Source organism: Pleurodeles waltl, chromosome 7 (assembly GCF_031143425.1).
Source record: "Pleurodeles waltl isolate 20211129_DDA chromosome 7, aPleWal1.hap1.20221129, whole genome shotgun sequence".
Lineage (NCBI taxonomy): Eukaryota > Metazoa > Chordata > Amphibia > Caudata > Salamandridae > Pleurodeles > Pleurodeles waltl.
The window spans coordinates 961024462-961044154 of NC_090446.1; the positions used below are offsets into that span (position 1 = coordinate 961024462).

The window sequence follows — 19693 nt, forward strand, 5'->3', positions numbered from 1 at the left end:
AGGCATGATTTTTGCCTCAAACCTGACTTGCACCATTTTTTGACGCACAACCCCCATTTTCCCGTACGCCGGCGCTGCCTGGTTTGAGTCTTTTTTTTTTTTACTGTGACCAGTCCACAGCGCAGGCTAACGTCATACCTTAAATAAGGCGCCCGCATAGCGCGTAGGAATGGCGTTGGCCGGCGGTAACATTTTTGACGCAAACCAGCACCGGCGCTGGTTTGCTTCAAAAAGTATAAATATGGACCTCTGTCTTTGGCCATACAGAGCAGCATCATTAGACTGTATCTTACTTGGTACAATCCTCGAACATAAATAAAGTTAGGAGTCCAAAAGGGAGGAAAAGACTAGCAAAAATATTATGAAATTCTGCTTGGATGCCATGAGAAACTCAAACACTTGAAGTAATTGAATAATAAGCAGGGGAGGGAAAATCCTCTGCTTTCAAGGTTCTGCTTTTAGGTTTGTCTGCAGTGTACTGCTGGGCTTTGACACAGGTGTTTTACACATTGATTCATTGAGACACTCTTATCATTGTTGCTTTCTGGTCTGCAGAGTGCCTGGTTGGAAGGAACCGAAATGTACGAGGGAGTGTATGCTAGGCTGGCTGGATCCGAGGATGGGTGAAGAAGTGAAGATTAAACTACTAGGAGCAAGGGGAGGTTGGAGCCTGACAAGTCATGCAGGGGAACCTGGGAAGTGATGCCTGTAGAGTCCTCATTCTTTTGCAACCAATAGAAAAGGGTCTTCCACATTTGGCAACCAATCACTTCACCATTAACTCCTGCCTTCCTGACCCACTTAGAGGACAGATCCACAGATATCAATCAGTATAGCGCTAGGAAAAAAGGTGGTGAGTTCTCACTTGAAAAATCATTAATAATAAGCACAATGCCTCAATAATGGTTTATTAGCATCAAGAAAAAAAGAAGTCAGTTCCATGGAATTGTAATTCTTGTTATTATATAACAGTCTTTAAGCAGAAAATAAAATCCAAAGGTCAGCAATTCTGTAGTCCAATCAACCAGTACCAAGGTTGAGAAAATATCACAGGAAAATGTTCAATAGCGAAGCAGCCAGGTAAGAAAAAGATCAGGTGGCACAATTCGATGACGGAACAGCCAACACGTGTTTCGCCCCTTAAGCGGGTAAGCGGGGGCTTTTTCAAGGCCAGTTCAAAGCATTATGAGGCATAAAGGCTAGTGCGATTCAACGCAGGACTCGCGGGAGACTTCTCGGCGACCTTTTGTTTGCTTACCGCAATCTTAGATTACTATTCGCATTAATGACAATAGATGCCAGAAGCTTTCTCATAATGCTTTGAACTGGCCTTGAAAAAGCCCCCGCTTACCCGCTTAAGGGGCGAAACACGTGTTGGCTGTTCCGTCATCGAATTGTGCCACCTGATCTTTTTCTAACCTGGCTGCTTCGCTATTGAAAATTTTCACGTGATATTTTCTCAACCTTGGTACTGGTTGATTGGACTACAGAATTGCTGACCTTTGGATTTTATTTTCTGCTTAAAGACTGTTATATAATAACAAGAATTACAATTCCATGGAACTGACTTCTTTTTTTCTTGATGCTAATAAACCATTATTGAGGCATTGTGCTTATTATTAATGATTTTTCAAGTGAGAACTCACCACCTTTTTTCCTAGCACTTTAAGTATTGGGAGGCTTAGGGTCCAGGCCTCCTGGTTTGAAGTTCTCACAACCTTCCCATTAATTCGGCATTTTAAGGAAGTCAATTTGGCTGGATTCCTCTTCTTTTTATCAATCAGTATAGCAACCACTCTTCCACATAATCATGAATTCAACCGGTTGGTGCATATTTTCAGGAGGCTGTAAAGCCTTACGTGCCCATGACTGGACTAGCAGTTTCATCTGTTTACCAAGTTTAGAATTCCTGGTTTTTAGACCACCCAGCACCACATTTTATATTCAAAGCCAGAGAACCAGAAACATTTCATTCTCTCTCACATTGTGGCCTAGGAGGTGAGAGATAAAGTGTACATCTCCCGAGCCATCTCATGTCCCAGAGGACGAGGGTGCATAAAGGTCAACGTGTGAAATCCTTTTGGCAAAAGGTTAAGGGAGCCTCCTCAACTGTTTTCCATTTCTGGGTTCCAGAGGCCAGTGTGGGGGCTTCGGTATCTTTCATAAGTAATGGCTGAGATAAGAATGAGTAGAGAGAGTAATGAAGATTACCAGTAAATAATGGGAACACTGACTCACAAAACTCAGACAACACATAGATGGCAAAGTGTGAAAGCTCACAGTAGGGTATCTGTGAGAATCAATTCACTCTCACGAGCTGACCAAGAAAGTCAAGCTTTTGAAATGCAATAGGTCTCACACTTGTGAGAGTTAGATAAAAGACATTGTCATTTACAACACCAATAGCTCTAAGTGTTTTGGTTTGGAGTGTAGTGGATGTATGCCAGGTGCCACAGCAACCCTCCCAGGCATGTCGCTGCAGGAGAGGACACAAAAAAGCCACCATCTTGGGAGCGTTGTTGCCTCATTCCTACAGACAGACTTTGATACCCTAGAGATGCAACCCTTTCTAGTGTGTTTACATAAACTTTTATAGCACCAAACAAGCAATGGAGATATTTATCCCAGAGAATGAGGGGGGTCAAAAGAGTTAGGAGCAAAGAAAAGGGGGCAGCAATATATTTCTGTGTGTTAAACTTTTAAAGAAAGTATTCCTCTACATTGCCAATACCAGCCTAACTTTTAAAAACATTGACTGTATACAATGATAATAACACAAGCGGTAGCTTAACTGAATAGGAGGCTTCTTATGTGTGCAGATTGATGAAACAGCGTCAGTGGTAGATGGGACGACAGGATAGGTTCCAGAAATGCAACATCTGTGAACTTGGGTCAGTGTTTTAAATGGAAATACAGAAGGGCTCGTGCTCTGTATTAATTTAAAGCACTGCCTGGGTTAATAGTTTCATGACAGCCCTCGGCTCGGGACTGGACTCTGTAGAACCGATACGTGAACCTGAAACTCCTGGGCCTTGACAGTGCTTTTTCGGCGCATACATTTGTGCACTGGCTGATGGTTCTGAAGTGAGAATTATCTCTGTTGTTGTGGCTACTCAAAATGTGAAGTCTTGGTCTTGCCATCTGGACCACTCAGAGTAGAGCAGGAAGCCTAGGTTTGGACGATAGAGTGTTTTTTGTATATACCAGTGGTGCACAGTGAGGCTCCTGCAGGGCTGGTTCATTGGCATTTCTTTGGGCTATGAAAAGGATTTAAATGTATGTTTTTCTTGGAAATCCAAGGTAGGTCTAAAACCATGTCAGTGTTTCTTGATACCCACATAAGATAAATTACGTAAAAATAATTTATATGGAACTTATTTATGAAGTGGTTAATCTGCAAGCCTAGCAATGCTCCTGACTTTCCATTCCTTCAATGGACATGCATGTTTTATAATGACATATAGTAAAGTGTTCTAATAACCTGAACGTATACCTATAATATATATATATATATATATAAATAAAACATAGGAACAGCAACATGAAAATGAAATAAAAAAGCTGCTGTGCAGTGCACTACTTTGTGCGTCACCTTGTGTTCTACAAATAGGCCACTCACTCTATGAGCTCATGGGGTCACCGACGTCTCTCCTCTCTGAGCGAGGAGGTTGACGACAGATGCCCAAAGCAAGCATTTCCAGCAAGTAGAAAAATCCAGTGTTCAAAATATTTGAAAAGAAAGTACTTTAGGCCCATAAGAATAATGTAGTGAAAAGTTACCCAGCCCGAAGATGCTATGAAGCAGCCATGGCTTTGCAGCCCAAGCCGCAGATGACTGTTTTAGAATGCAAAGAGATGCAACTAGCAAATTAGGCCAAACTTCTCTGTACAGAAGCAAACAAAGGATGTCTGACCACAAATCACCAGCTTCATTTCAAATCGCAAGTTAGAATTACAGAAGCGAAACAGTAACAACAAATATATTTACAGGGAGGAGGGTGCACTGGGCAGCCACCTGGCCTGGAGTCATGACTCCTTCAGTTATGTTCTACGCTTGTGTGTGTGTTTTTTTTTTTAATCAGACACAAGGGGCCACAAACCCTACAGTCTTAAGTTTACCCCTACATTAAGGGGGGATTTTTGATTTTTCTTTGTGAAATTCTCAAAGAATTCCAGAAATAGCCCTAGGAGCCTGCAACATTCACAACTTTTTAGAAGCACTCACAATCGTGAGCAGCTATACATACATAACTGCTCATGGAAAACAATTTCAAATCAGAAAAAAATGATTAATAAGACCTTCACCTTTTCTAACTTTTTCCCCCATTTTCCACTAAGAAAAAGTTTTTCCTGCTGGAGAAGCCACATCTACAACAACTCTACACATTTTAGGGATTTTCCCCTCATTCTGTTATTGAGAAATGATTTAGTCCTGTCTGTAACAACAGTAAGTCTCTAACGTTTTCCAGGCTGAGAAAGTGAGTAGTTACCAATTCATACATTTGTCAGTGTGCACAACCTTTCTATGGCATCCCCACCGTGGAATGCACACTCCACACCCATGAGAGCATATTTACTCCAACCTTATGTTATATAATACAGGTGTTATATTATGTGTTTGTAAATTGAGTTATAAAGCTCAAATTCATATTCCACTTTTGTAAATCAAGCCATTTACACAAGTAACTTGAACCTATACATGCAAATGACTGTGAATCGAACAATGAGTGTTATGGGGCACATAGGCCCAACTTCCTGCTTCCCGGGAAATCATTTGACAAGTAAATGTCATGGTCCTTGATTAGGTGCTGAGAAAAGGTTTGCATTCAAAATATACCTGCAGACCAGGATGTGGACATTGATCCAGCCAAGGGTGGCCACTGTCCACATCTCTGTTGTGGCAATGGATACCACAGCAGTGGTGCCTTGTGTTATATCACGCTGATGCTTGGTCCCCTTTCTGGTTTTGACACAGTTTGGTTGTGTGGCACAGCCGTAAATGAGAAATCACACAGATCTTTTCCAGCTGGCAAGCAGCTCTGTGTGAATTGTAATATAGAATATAATATTCTAAGACATGGTGAGGCACATTCTGCTCCATCATTTTTAGCTTGTCTGTGCCATTACAGGCTAGTGCAACCCATGTGAGAATTAATTTGTCCCAGCCGTTCAGTGGACGTTCTGTTGGAACAGCTGGGCCAGGGAGTGGTGCAATTTTCAGCTCCTCGAGCAAAACAGAACTTTGCAATGGTGCACTCCCCATATAGGTTTTTAAGGTAAACTGGCAATAATTTCACCTAACCACTAGGTGACTCCATGAGGCACCTTCCTTAAACCACAGGGCTTGGTTAGACCATATACCCTCTGAAGGGGAACTTGTGCATCCCCAAATATAAAGCATACAGCATTAGTGTATTTCTGGTGTAGTAGTCGTAGAACACACAATGAGAATGAGCTAAAACGATCATGTCCCTCTCAGGTATTGACTCTGCTCTGTCCTCTCCTAAAGCCAAAGATGATGTCCAGAAATAGTCTGGTCATGTGACAGGAATATGTGTGAGTACTGAAGATGCCGTGAACTGCTGCTCTGAAACAGATCAATGTTGTTGTGATGCTGAGAGCGGATGCGTCCAAATCTGTGAAGCACAAATAGATGTTGCACCAGCCACAAATTCTCAATGGCTCACAAGTCATAAATAGGAATCATGTATTACTTTAGAGAAAATGTTAACTCCAGTGCTGGAAACTTAGACTGCATCATGTATATGTAGTGCAGTCGTAAAGACATATTCCTCTTCATAACCCGTAACAATAATAATAAAATTATAACGATCATTTATGTAGCCTACATTAAGCATACAGTGTCTCCTCTTGGTAGATGTTAGTAAGAGGAAGGGCTACTGGAATGATGCAGTTCTGTGACTCTGACATTCTGCAGAGAGGCAGATCCTTTGCATAGGTCATCTGGTCACTTCTTAGCTGCTGACTCTTGTGGTCATGCGTTAAACTGGTACTAATAAGGAGAAATCTTTGCTCAGACCATATTAATGTGTGTTAAATGACAAAACAGCAAAATAATGTTGCCACAGAATGTGTAGCATTAAACAGCATAATGTGTACTTTCTAGCCACATAATTCAGGCACCTCTGCCACATACTTTTGCCCGCCATTTCCTGCATAATTCCAGTGGCCCTGATAAGAGGTGATCTGAAGTGAACAGATGCACAGCACACTAGGCAGGAAAGTACACGTGTTGAAGCATTTATTACCATGTAAATCAGTACAGAAGGTAGGTGATCAGTCATGTATGTGGCACTGTCCCACCAGCAGCATGGTTTTATCACCTCATTTCCTGAGTAGTTTCTCCTGTTTTCCGCTGACATACAAAATCCTGAGGAACCACATGGCATCACATACAATATGATGACAAGACATGACTCCAGGACAAGAAAAGGACCAAGACACAGACACAAGATAAAACCTTTATATTATCTTCCCACCGTTTGTTTTGCACACTTTTGCCTTCTGTATGGTGTCATCTGAAGCTGTGGCACCCCTTCGGCAGGGTTCTGAAAGTTCTCATTGACTGGGAGAGTGGTGGTCTGGGCTCAGTATGCAGTATGAGAGTTCAGTGATGGCTGGTGTCTTCCATGCAGTGATGGTGATGTATATCATTCAAAGGCTCATGTGGTATCACCCTGGAAGATGGAAGGCCAAACTAGCCCCTCTGGGAATCAAACATTTAATCCCTACTGCCACACAGATCTTTGCTGAGGACACATTAGGCCTGTGGGCTACCTTAGCACTTAGTCAGGCTACCTTCACCTAAATGCAGAGACTTCAAATTTCAAATATTTCTCATGTGAACAAAATGTGTGAAGCAATTATGTAAAAAATTGCACTTCATGTACACTATTTCCATTGTCTAGGGTCTTTCCACCATGGCCATGCGCCAGCCATATTAAAATAACCTATCAATGTTGTGCCAGTGACAAATCTGGACTCGTCATAGTATCTATGTGTAACCTTTCTTTGTTGTCTTTTACAAAAAAGACTTAAGTCACAACAACACATTTGGATTACATAAGTAGCCACAGTTTGTGAAACACTGTTCTCCTGTTTAAAACATCTCCTGCACAGGGACTCTTTACTGTTACTGTCCAGGATTGACTGAGATGTAGTCCTTGGGTGTGTACCCATATAAACAAACACACATATTCCTATAGACACAGGAAGGGATGGTGAAGCACTGAGAGGAACACCAGTAGAAGCAGGAGTGAGAAAAGGGCCACTTGATATGGTCAGAAAGATATTTTCTTGACATTGGTTTTCCATGTACTTGGTAACCACTGCAATCAGACATAATGCACAGAGTTTACATCAAATGATGCATGGGAAAATAGTGGAGTGGTTACATGAAGCCTGGGGTTGGAAGAGAGGAGAGCAGGTTAAATATTACTGGACTGTGACAGATGATGCAAGGATCATTATAGACAGGAGTCCAGAGGGTGATGGGCAAGCGCCATGCGCCTATGACAGGGACTGTAAGGGATATTCGAGGTGGGGCCTCTTCAAACACGAAGCAGTGCTATTCAAGCGCTGTTTTAGACAGTGATTCCAGAAGTGGCATCTGCAAGGTTGCAGCAGCTATGAGGGGACTGTCAAAGTCAAGACACCAGTAAATTCTGAGAGGAGGAAGTGATGGAGTTTGCTCCAATTTTGTGCCCCATGATATGCTGTGCCTCTCACTGTGGCACCCTAGTGTTAGCTGCTTTGCGCTACAGCGTTAGGAAAACGTCTGCCTTTATTAACTGACCTCTAGTTGAAGAGGTCCAATTTACATCCAGAGGCTAGATGTGTTTTTGCTATCAAGCTTGAGACCGTGAAGTGCTTGAGTCTGGAGTCACGACTCCTTTTACACCATTGTGGAAACAACACCTTTCGTCATCTTCTTGCCTAGAACTAACCTATGTGCTTGGTTGGTGACCCTCTGGAGTTTATCAAAAGAACGTGCTATTGCCTAGTGTTAAGCTCTATTCAAGTTAGTTGGTTAATGCACCCACTGCAAATGTCTTGCCAAAACGAGAATGTCACAGATTACAATTCTGACATAGCTTTTTCACTGCATCTTTGCAAGGTCGATGCAAATGAATTCTAGCGATTTTGTTAAGAATGGCACCTACTTTGCAGCGCTATGACATGGCAGAACCTGCATTAACAAGCGCTATGTTAAAAAACTAGTTATTGCCAGACTGCCCCAACATGTACCAGACAAAGAACCCTAGGGAGAGGATGTGGCGTAAGGCCCAAGGCTGTCAACTTTGGAGCTGGGGAACACGGTTCAAGTCTGAGTGCCAGCTCAACATCCTGTATTCTGGGCAAATTACTTAATCTCCCCTTGCTACCAAAAATGAATGTGTTCTTGTGGAATGTAACTGGTGCTCATGTAAAGTGCTGTAATACCTTTGTGTTGAGTTTGCGCTACATAAAATTGCAAAAAATATATAAATAAAAAAGACCCCACAGACATTGCTAAGAAACAGCAAGATGCCCGAAAACAAGAAAGAGGAAAAAGCCAACATACCACCATGAGTGCAAAGTGGTGAGGCAAAGAAAAAAAGAAAGAAATAGTGTGCCACACTAAGGTACATGCCGATCTTGCAATAATCCATGTAACAGGGTGGGTCTCCAAGGCCGTAACAAAACAGCCTCATGGTGGGACAAACGTAAAGCATTTACCAACGCTATCAATGGCTTATTGAAAAGCAAGCCCAGGAACAAATTAAAGTGATGGGCGAGGTTAAAGCCCCCAGAATAGATTATAACACGGTGAGAAGAGCACCGCCTGTGCGTTGCTATGCTCGACCTAAAAAAGGAGGCAAGTTGTGAAGGCTCACACTCAGGGAGTGATCAGTCCCCTCACAGCATGGCTTGGGAAGGGTGAGGTGGTGGGGTCTTTCTTTCCTCCCACACCCAGGTGTGTGGAACAGGGACAGATACCCTCTGCGGACTAACTGTCACACTTAATCCAATGCCCAGATTTTTTCCTGCTGCCTCTACCAACTCAGGGGGCATGCATCAACTCGCCATGCAAACAACCCACTGGTAAATATCGGAGACTGGTTACCCGCAAGCAGACTCTACCTGAGAATCTATTATACCAGCCTGGCAAACCTCAGAGGGCACACGTTTTCCTCGCTGTGCTAGTCCTACTTTCTCCAGACTGCATGAGACTAACTGCACTTATATTATCAGTTCTATTGCTCTGTTATCGTTTAGCTTGCCCTTCTGGGCACGGCCTGTGGTGTAAAACGGAGGCCCCCTGTACATTTTACAAAGCTCCCTCCCGCGCTCCCGACTAAAAATCGGCAACAACAAAACACTGACGAATGATTTAGTCGCTTTTCCTTCATGCCAGGTGCAGGATTCCTCCTCTGCCAACGGAATGACCCAGGTTCATGTATGAGAGAGAGAGCGGGTGGGAGCGAAGTGAGAGAGTGGATGTCTGCACAAGCCTGTCTGGGTCACTCCCTCCATACGTATTTATCGTCTGTTCATGTGTGTATGTATGCTGCGCCTGTGCTGTGGTTGGAGGAAGACTGGCCCCATTCATGCGGAAGTGCACGCCCCACGGAGTCTGAAATCTGTGCTGGAGACGCCGCACTACACACGCAGCCTGGATATATTTTTTTTAATCAGGAAATGCCCACGGTGCTGACATCAGCACTTCTGCTCTCGGAGCTGCATCACCAGCGCTGAACCGCAGCCAGGTCTGGAGCTCGGCCAAAGAGGGAGATTACAAGTGATCAGAAAGTCTGAGTGACTGCGGGGGAAGGAGGCTGGCATAGACCCACGGGCACCGCACCGCGCCCAGAGACGTCAGAACCAAGCACAAGATTAAGAATATCACTCAGCTTTTTACACGGCAGAGATCACATCCCGCTGACACGTCCAACATGGCACACAGCCCACAACCCCCTCTCACTTCCCCTATCACCAGTACTTAATTAGAGCCGGTGGTTTCCGGTGCGGGACACCAGCATTTATTTGCGAGGGCCGGCACTTATTTTTCTTCATCAGGCATTTACTGCGAGCAAAAAACACATATGGAAAAGACGGAGGAAGAGAAAAACAAAATGCATTACAAAGGGTAAAAGCATAAATCTGCAAAAGTGAACTGAAGGGGACAGGGAGTGGCTGTAAATTGATTAAAGAGGCCCGAGAATGCTTTAGGATTACACTGTTCGCACATCTAATTGCAGTGGCCGCGTGTTTTAGAGGAGAGCTCCGGCACGTACTTATTTACAAATGAAGCACTGCATCACTGATGTATCTCACACTGCCTACATAGCACGCCTTTGGAGCCATTACCTTTCAACGTGTCACAGGATACACTTTGCCCTGCTGAGCGGGCACACATACCACTGCCTTTAAGGGCAACATCACGGGGGGGAGGTCACATCCCATTGCCACGGGGCACATTACCCACTGAACACAGAGTAAGTGTTTTAAAGGTCACACTCCCATACTATCTATATGGCACACATCACACGTGGCACACACCCCACTACTCACAGGCCACACACATCCCTATCCCACTGCCAAAGGGGTAGATATATCCTCAGCCACATATGTCACTGCCCACAGGGCGCTAACTGCACTAACCACAGAGACAACTTCACCCTGGCCACGCAGCGCGTATGGCACTTTATTCTACATACTTTTTTAAAAGAAGGCCCCTTCTTTCTACTGGTCCTAAGCCAGGCAGATGCCCTGGGCTCAAATATTGTAGACACTTCTACAGGTCGATTTATAACAGTATATTAGTTAACACTACACATTAAGATAGGCCACTGTCCTCTGCAGGAGAGCTGCAAAATGCTGTTTAATAAGTGAACAGAAGACTTTGCAATCTAAGATATAAAAAATAGGGTGTGGGGCAGACTTCAAACAGTCTTGCCCAATGTTTTGAAATATTCCTGAAATTGGCACAATAGTCATAATAATATCTGCTGGCGAAAATGTGAGAGCGCTAAATTATTATGTGAATATGAGCAGTTTGAATTGTGACGTATTTCTGGGATTTTTGTTAATTTCTTCTACTCTAGAATGTCTGCCAAAATTAATAGGTCCTTCTCTGGGTAAAGATTATGATTCTTACATTTTTGCAGTGGGCTAGAGCAGTGGTTCTTAACCTATGTCTGGGGACCCCTGAAGATCCATTACTGCTTGGAAAATAATATTAACAGATTAATAAAGTGTACATAAAGAAACAAAATATAAAACTGAAAATTGTAAAATATTATATATATGTGAAGGAGTTTGAAATTGGACACTAAAAATTAAGTTGGTATCCTCATGGTGAGAACAGTGCAAGTGCATCAGATTATAGTATAGAGGATAAGTGGCCTCAATTGTTTTTAGACAAGCTTCAAACTTCACATTAAAATTATTATTTTTTTCTTTGTGAAATAAATAAAGACAATCGTTTATGTATCTGTTTGATAAATATTGGTTTATATATTTTTGTGTATTTTTTGTGGTTGTGGTTTAGATAATCGAAAATGCATAAATTCTTCCTGTAATGATTAACGGCCTGATTTAGATATTGGTCGATGAATTACTCGGTCATACCAGTGACTGATATCCTGTTCAGCGAAATCTAAATCCTATAAGATATAATGGGATTTGGATTTTGGCGGACGGGATATCCATCACCGTTGTGAAGGAATAACTCATCCACCAATATCTAAATCAGGCCTAGGTGATGATTACAAAAGCAACCCTAGCTTCTAGAAATTCGGCCAACTCTACTACTTTATCCCAGTAACAATGAAGAAAAAAAGCAAACAGACTGTATCCAGAAAGTAGAGAAAAAAGTAAAACTAGCCATGGGTCTGGGTCCTGTAATTTAATCCATACGGGTCTGCAACATGCTCTTAGCGACATGTCCGCATGTGACTCGCAAACTCACTGCGCCATTGTGCAGAGCATCAAAGATCAAGAAGAGGGAAAAGAGGGGAATCAGGGTTGGTAAAAATGAAGAAAAAAAAATTGGGCTTTTATAAAGAACGTCTTTCCAAAAAAAAAGGACGTGTGTGTGTTTGAACAGGGGAGGCTCCTTTGCAATGGCGAAGGAGCAGCACTCCCCAGCTAAGCCAGGAGATGAAAGATAAAACGGTGGGTGGGTGGGGGGAAGGGTGGGAGAAAGGGAAAGTGCACTGAGTGTGCATGTGTGTTTGGCTTGCCAAACACACATGCGCACTTATGTTTCTCCAACCCCGCTGTATACACAGCCGGGCTGGAGAAACAGTACAGACCCCAGGCTTGTGTCTGAGTGATACTTCAAGCCGCTCAGACCAATCCTGACACTGCTTACATGCTATCTTTAGCATGTAAGCAGCACAAGGATTGCTGGGGAGCCATTGCTAGTGTGCCAGCAGATGCTGGGACACCACAAGAAGACCAGAGGAGCAACGCGGCAGGAGGCGGTGGAGGCGACAACAGGAAAAACATACTTAATATATATATATTTTTACTTATCCGCCCCCTCTCCACCACCACCACCCCTCCCCTTGAGAACTGCAGCGGCCGCCACTGTGTTCAAATCCCTCCAAATTCCTCTTGAGAAATTAGAATTCCTCATAGGATTGTTGTAAGAATTATAGATTACAGTTAAATGTTTCATTTGCCAACTGGAGCGGAGATGATTCTTGAACAGTCTTTAATTAAATTGGGGGAAGAACTGCACGGAACTGCTTCCGGTGTTTGCTTCATAACTGAAATGAAAGGCCTTTTGGGGTTGTCAGCCTGCTAGAGTGTGAGACACTGCACAGGTGATGTGGCCTTCCGGGAGGATCTATGTGCATGCCTACTACATGCTCCTGACCACTGAAGTGAGGGACGGGGCTGGGCAGCACCCCGTTTATTTTTAGGGGCCTTAGAAGATTGTCCTTTAGCTACAACACAGCTTTTCCACTTGTATGTTGAAACGTCGGATCTGATCCGAGTATGTCAAAGCTGTTGCTAAGGGACTAATTTATACGCACCAATAAATAAAAAATAATCTCCTGGAAGTTAACAAGATAGTCTAGAAAAATCCTCATGAACTGGACAGATGTGACCTTCAGAAATGGTTAATAATACTGGTGAGGCCTCCGGAAGCGGACATTACCCTTAAAACAAGACAAGGTATACCAAACAAATCTCTTTAAAACTGGACACCTTGGTCCAGTGGTGGTTTCCATAATAAGCTTCCATATCTCAGACGTTGATGGTGTGACTGAACAAAGAGTGTAACAAGGGGCATAATGCATTGGAGCTAGGGGCAACAAACATTACTGTGCGGAAATCCACCCCTTTGATCACAACTGGCCTGGTGTGAACATTGGTCCCGGTGTTACCCGCTGGAAATTCCGCCTGGTAAAATAAATCTCTTGAAGCATTAGCTACAATAGCAGCCGGGTCTCAAGACCTGGACATGCCCAGCCTTTTTCTCCGGTAAAGGTAGTGTTCACCTCTGCCAGGTTTATTCTTCCCCTTCTATGTCCTATCCTGTCCACCCCTCTCCTTCTACCCCTACCCCACCAAAAAAGTTATCGAATGATTACGACCTGCACAGAACAAGTGGGTACTGTTTGTGTTAAACTTCTCAGAATTGGGAATACCATGGGGAATAGCACATGATAATGTAATGTCCACTCCGTTACTCCCCATTCCAAGGAATTTAGGTCATAATTGCAAAGCACTGACAGGGAGTTACTGCAGTTGTAACAGCTATAACATATACAACGTTTGCACCCTACCAGTACCATGTAACTTGTAATAAGGCCTTTATAGGATAAGACCAAGAACCCTCCAGGCTTTCTCCATCCCATTTGCACTACTTAGCACTCATGTTCTTCATCCCTTAGACAACCCTTCAGTTGGTCTTCATATTTTCCAAAAACCCTCCATCGAGATCAACTCTTCTGTCAATCAAATTTCGTTCTGAGAAAAGCTAACCCTATAAAAGATCTTACACAAAACTCCTAATGAAGACACTGGAGCATTAGGTTCAGCGTTAACACTACTCTTGGGTTTGGATGGTGGTTGCTTTTGTTAAACACTGTTAAGAATTGACCAGAGAAAAGGGCGTCAGAAAATCAGGAGCTGGTGAGCTGACAGGGCCAGACATTATCTAATTGTAGACAAACATCAACAAAAGAAAGGCTTATTCAATCACTGACTAATACTCACAGATCCGAGATCTATTCATTCACAGACTAATACTCAGAGGGCTGGACATTATCCAGTCACATATAACTACTGACAACAAGATGATTAGACACATATACACATAAATGCAGAGTCACATTTAAACATTTTAGTCAAACACATGTATGTGTTTGTATACATGTACACATACCTGTGGTATGGTGTGTGTAATACACGTCACTTTGCCACTCCTAGAGACACCACTGATTAAAGGCTGTTTCTCCACAGATCTGAGTATTACTCAATCCCGGACTAATACTCACTGGGCTGGTCATTACTCAATCACTGCCCAATGTTCACAGAGCGAAGCATCGTCCAGTCACTCAGTAATATCAACAAAGCTGAGCAGTTTCCAATCGCAGACTATATCCTCACAGGTCCACACAATATCTCTTCTTAGATTGATGCTCACAGGCCCGGCTTTATCCAGCATAAAAACAAGAAAAGCCTTTGCATATCAACATTACTTCTACTTCAGTGGGTCCCAAACCACGTCACATCACATCCCACTACCTCTTGGAGTCCAAAACTACAAACATTAAAGTTTCGTTTTTCATTGTACAATCCGCATTTGTACAAACTTGATGTTGATATTGACTCGATGAGGTTGGCCTGCCCGATTTTCCCTCTCTTGTTCTTTAATTGGGTAGGCCGGTACTATAAAATCAGTCTAATGTTCACAGAACCATCATTATCCAGTCATAACTAATACTCACAGCACAGGGCATTAGCCAGTCTCAGAATGATATGCAGAGTATCCATTGTCCAATCACAGAATAATAATCACAGAGCTAGACATTACACATTCAAAAACTAATACTAACAGGGCAGAGCAGTATCCAAACAGACAACCACAATACCTGCATTATCCAATCCAAGACTAATACACGTATGGCTTAGTATTATCCAACCACAAACTAGTACTCACAGAGCATTATCCAACCACAGACTAGTATTCACAGAGCATTATCCAACCACAGACTGACATACATGGGCCCAATCATTATCCAATAACAAACTGATACTCGCAGGCACAGCATTATCCAACTACAGACTGACATTCATAGGGCTAACATTATCCAATGCAAACTGATGCTCACAGGCGCAGCTTACATGGTTGATACTTACCAACACCGATCGTTGTCCTAGCATACCTTGGTACCAAGGTTTATGGCATTATTAAAAGTTAGCCGGATATCCGAAGGGTGGAATACTATTTTACAGCACTCTGATGCTCATGATGCAAAACATTATCCTAGAGCAGCCTGATACTCTGTCCAGAACACCATCCTATAATAGACTGATGTATTGCACAACATTATCCCAGAACAGGCTGATACTTAGAGGGCTAAACATTATCCTAGAATAGACTGGTGTAGTGCAGAACAGTACCATACTCACAATGCAAAACATTGTCCTAGAATAGATGCTCACAGCGCAGAGCATCATCACGGAATAGCCTGATGCTCGCAGTTTAGATGTAGCGAGCCAATGAATTCAGAGACGATTGGGGGAGATGCAAAAGTTACTCCAAATCTTCAAAGACTGCAGGCCCAAGTCTAAGGCCCATTCTGACACTTGACTCATGGCCAGGAGCACCAGGTCAGCACGGTATGAAACTAGAGCTCACACACCGCCCTGCATGTTTCACTTCCGCCTGCCACTGACTGTGACCTGAGGAGGGCCATTCACTGCCCTGTGTACCACCTCTGACCACCTACAAGTGCCTTACTCTGCAGCAGTCTCCAATCAATACCCTGATTGTCCTGCTTCTTACAGAGCTTCCCTGACAGCGTGATTGAGGAAACCCAGGTGTTCCCAGCCACCACTTTCAAAGATCCCCGTCACCTCTGATGCACGCCTTGATAATCTGATCCCGACCAATGCTCCATCCTTGCCCTGCTCTAAGCCCCGCCCCCAACCAGTCCATATAACCACAGCCACTCAATTGGGTGAGTACTTGCACTTCTTTTGCTCAATTAAAGCGCTTAAACAGATACTCACAACACAGAACGTTATCCTAGAACAGACTGATGCTCGCAGTGTAGAACATTATTCTAGAATAGCCTGACAGTGCAGAACATTATCCTAGAATAGTCTGGTACAGTGCAGAACATTACCCTAGAATAGCCTGGTACTCGCAGTGTAGAACATTACCCTAGAATAGCCTGATACAGTGCAGAACATTACCCTAGAATAGTCTGGTACATATCGTGTAAAACATTTTCCTAGAATAGCCTGAGTTGCAGAACATTATCCTAGAATAGCCTGAGTTGCAGAACATTACCCTAGAATAGGCGGGTACTCACAGTGCAGAACATTACCCTAGAATAGCCGGGTACACACAGTGCAGAACATCATCCTAACCAACATGGGGACATGGCCCTAGACTAGCGAACAAGCTCATTCTTACCGGCACAGTCTGTGTTCCCGCGAGGGACTGTGTGTTGGCGTCGGTTGCCGTCTGATCTGGGTGGCTCTGTGCAGGAGTGTAGAGGGTCAACGCGTGTTCCGGTACCGAAGTCTGGCCGGAGTACTCTGGCGTAGGAAGGGCGTGTGGAGGCGCATACTCTGGAGGGATGCCGTTCTGTGGTGGAGGAGGGTACTGGGCTGGGGGGTAGGGTTGAGCCATGGCTTCTGGTGGGGCCGTGGCGTCTGGGTTACCCTGCAAAAGAAGAGCAAGAGACAACGAGTTAAGTTACAAGCCGGACCGAAATACATCTTTAAAAGTGACTGCGCATGTGTCCAGCGCCATTTTGGGAGTCGTGCGTTAGTGGGTGTACACGCCCTGCGCACCTGTGTGACGGTTGTCCTGCCGAAAGTCTTGTCTGTGCCTCTATTCTCCGAGTGTGTTTCTACTCAAGGGTCGGGCTGGCTTGCATACGAGGGGTGGGTGTCCGTACACACTTTGTTGTCAGCTGAATGACAACGGTGCTGGTGTGCTACAGGTTTTTTTGGTACTATGCTGGCATTATTTTTGTCGCTATGCAGCGACTGTCTACCTGTCCTAGGGCAATGCTTTTAGGTGTATGAAAGATCTTTTCCTGTGACCATACGTTGGCTGTATTTCTCCACTGGGGTTCTTTTGTCACTATATGGCAGTTGTGTGCCTGTCCCTGGGATATGTTTTGCATCAGTGGAATGGCGTTCCTTTGTCTTTCTAGGGGGAGTTTCTGTGTAAAGGCAGTGTTCGTGTTTACAGGATGGATTGTGTAGCTGTGCTCAGGCTATGTTTGAGGTGAGGCTGTTGGGTCTACAAGGATGTAAATATCCCAACTAGTGGTGTTTTCTGTCTTTAGAAGGGCTGTGTGTGTGTCACCATGGAGATTATGTGGCTACGCCCAGGGTATGCGTGCATCAATATGAGGACTGTCTCTATTTGCTCAGACTAGTAGCGTCTGCAAAGTGTGAATAATCTCTGCTAATGCGGTCTTCCGGTCTGTATGAGGATAGTGCTTGAACTTGGGCTCTGTTTGCATCTATAAGAGAACCATATTATGTGCCAAAGTTATCTAAATTATGAAGCAACAATGCTAATAATGCAGCACATTATTTATCAATGTTTTTTATCCATTTGAAGAAAGAAAACTGTGAAATTAGTAATTTGTGCAATTTATGTGACAAATGAAATGACAAACACAGTATATCATTATTAATGTGGTAAACACTGCAGCCACATAATTACCTAAATCTACTGACCCTCTCAATTGTCCATTGTTTTACTAACAATTTACTGAAAAAAGGTAACCAAAGCCTAAACAGTCCAATTCCTATCAGGCCCATTCTTACAGCACTTTAAAGAAAAGTTTTTTCAAGAGAACTGCACAAAAATAAACATGCCATTGACTTCGGCCTCATAGTTTTTGAGGTCACCCAAACTCCTTGATGGCAATATTGGACAGCATTACATAGTTGCTTGTTATGTATTCAATATATATTTTTATATAGTATGTTTGCAGATGTATATATTGTAATATGCTTTTACCAGTGTTGAGGGTGGGGAGGGACTCACAAGAAATAGAGCCTCAAGCGAGTCATGATGCCCTCATTTAACAACCGTAAAAAAATAGCACATTGTACTCTGCACATCTGCATATTTGGTTTATGCCGGGATATTCATCTGTACTTGTTCTAAAAAGGGGTATTTAACCAAAACCAGGAAGCAAAGGGCTAAATTTGTGCAGTGCGGATAGAAACTTATTTTAAATCGACTTTATGATTATTAAGAGAGATTTTGCACTGTGTAAAGTAATTGGTAAGTGTTATATGTTTTCCTTGTGTCATATTTGATGTACTATGATAATAAACTCGCACTGCAGTAATGGGTGAATGTTTTATTAGTGTAGTTTCCCTGAATAATATGTTATTGGACACACACATACACACAAATACAATTACAAACGTACATGGAAAACAGTGGTCTTTATCTTGATGACATACTACCAGGGCCACTGGAATTATGCGATTCTGCAGCTGCATTGATTTTCGTATATTTATAGATTTGCCGCATTTGCTACATATTTCACTATCTGCTGCATAACCTGCAGATTTCAACATCCAAATGCTGTTTCCAGCTCAAATGGTTCAAAAGTTACTAAAAACATAATGCCACTTGTTGCCGCGGAGTGGAAGGCCTTTTGCAAAGGTAGACTGGTCACCTTGCTGTTGCTTATTTCTATGCATGTGTATTAAACGGTGTTTACAAGTGTAAAAAGGACAAAATACTGAAGTAATAGTGTTAAAAATGTGCCACATTACGTCACATAATTTTCCCTTTCTTTCTGCATAATTTTCTCAACCCAGCTGCATAATTTGGTCCTTTCCTGCCACATAATTCCAGTGGCCCTGCATACCACCCAGCAGTGTTAGAACTACTTTTTCCCAAAACTCTCATCATTTGAATCAGAAAAATTATATTTGCCCTACCAACTAATAAGGTTTTCTTAAGGACTAATCAACATAGCCGTACCTAAAAAGTTGCAATGTCTGACTGTAAAATACACACACACCACACAAATTTACACTTATAGGTATCATGCCAGAACATTACAATTTTATGGTGAATCAATGTTGGGCGGATAACAACCACTAATGTCCGAGATTTTACAGTGATTAAATATGCATTTCCAATCCACACAATAGTAAGCAATGCCACCTCAGCATCAAGCCACAGGCTGCATGTGTGAGTAGGAACATTTTCATTGAATAACACACACTTTTACATGAGACCAATAAAAAGCACAGAATAATCTCATAATCAAATGAAATTGCTATATTCTCATGGATAGGCTAGCAAGATAGCCGAACCTTTTTCACACCGGCCACTGAGCATTACTCTATCGTAGAGCTACCTGGACACTTCTTGTCTCCCTTATGGTCATGAAGGATGGAGACATCTAGGGGCAGATTTAGTATGATTTTATGTCTGGGTTGCAAC

The 19693-nt window shown here is 43.0% G+C and overlaps 1 protein-coding gene across 18 annotated transcripts in view; it reads right to left on the bottom strand.

The window, feature by feature from the left end:
• The window catches only part of RBFOX3 (RNA binding fox-1 homolog 3), a 1585357-nt gene that overhangs the window by 95486 nt on the left and 1470178 nt on the right, over positions 1-19693 (bottom strand). For all 18 annotated transcript variants that reach the window (XM_069199697.1, XM_069199694.1, XM_069199703.1 and 15 more), the window contains one exon: positions 16670-16921. In XM_069199697.1, coding sequence (XP_069055798.1) covers positions 16670-16888 — 219 coding nt within the window. In that variant the 5' untranslated portion in view covers positions 16889-16921. The remainder of the gene's footprint in view (positions 1-16669; positions 16922-19693) is intronic.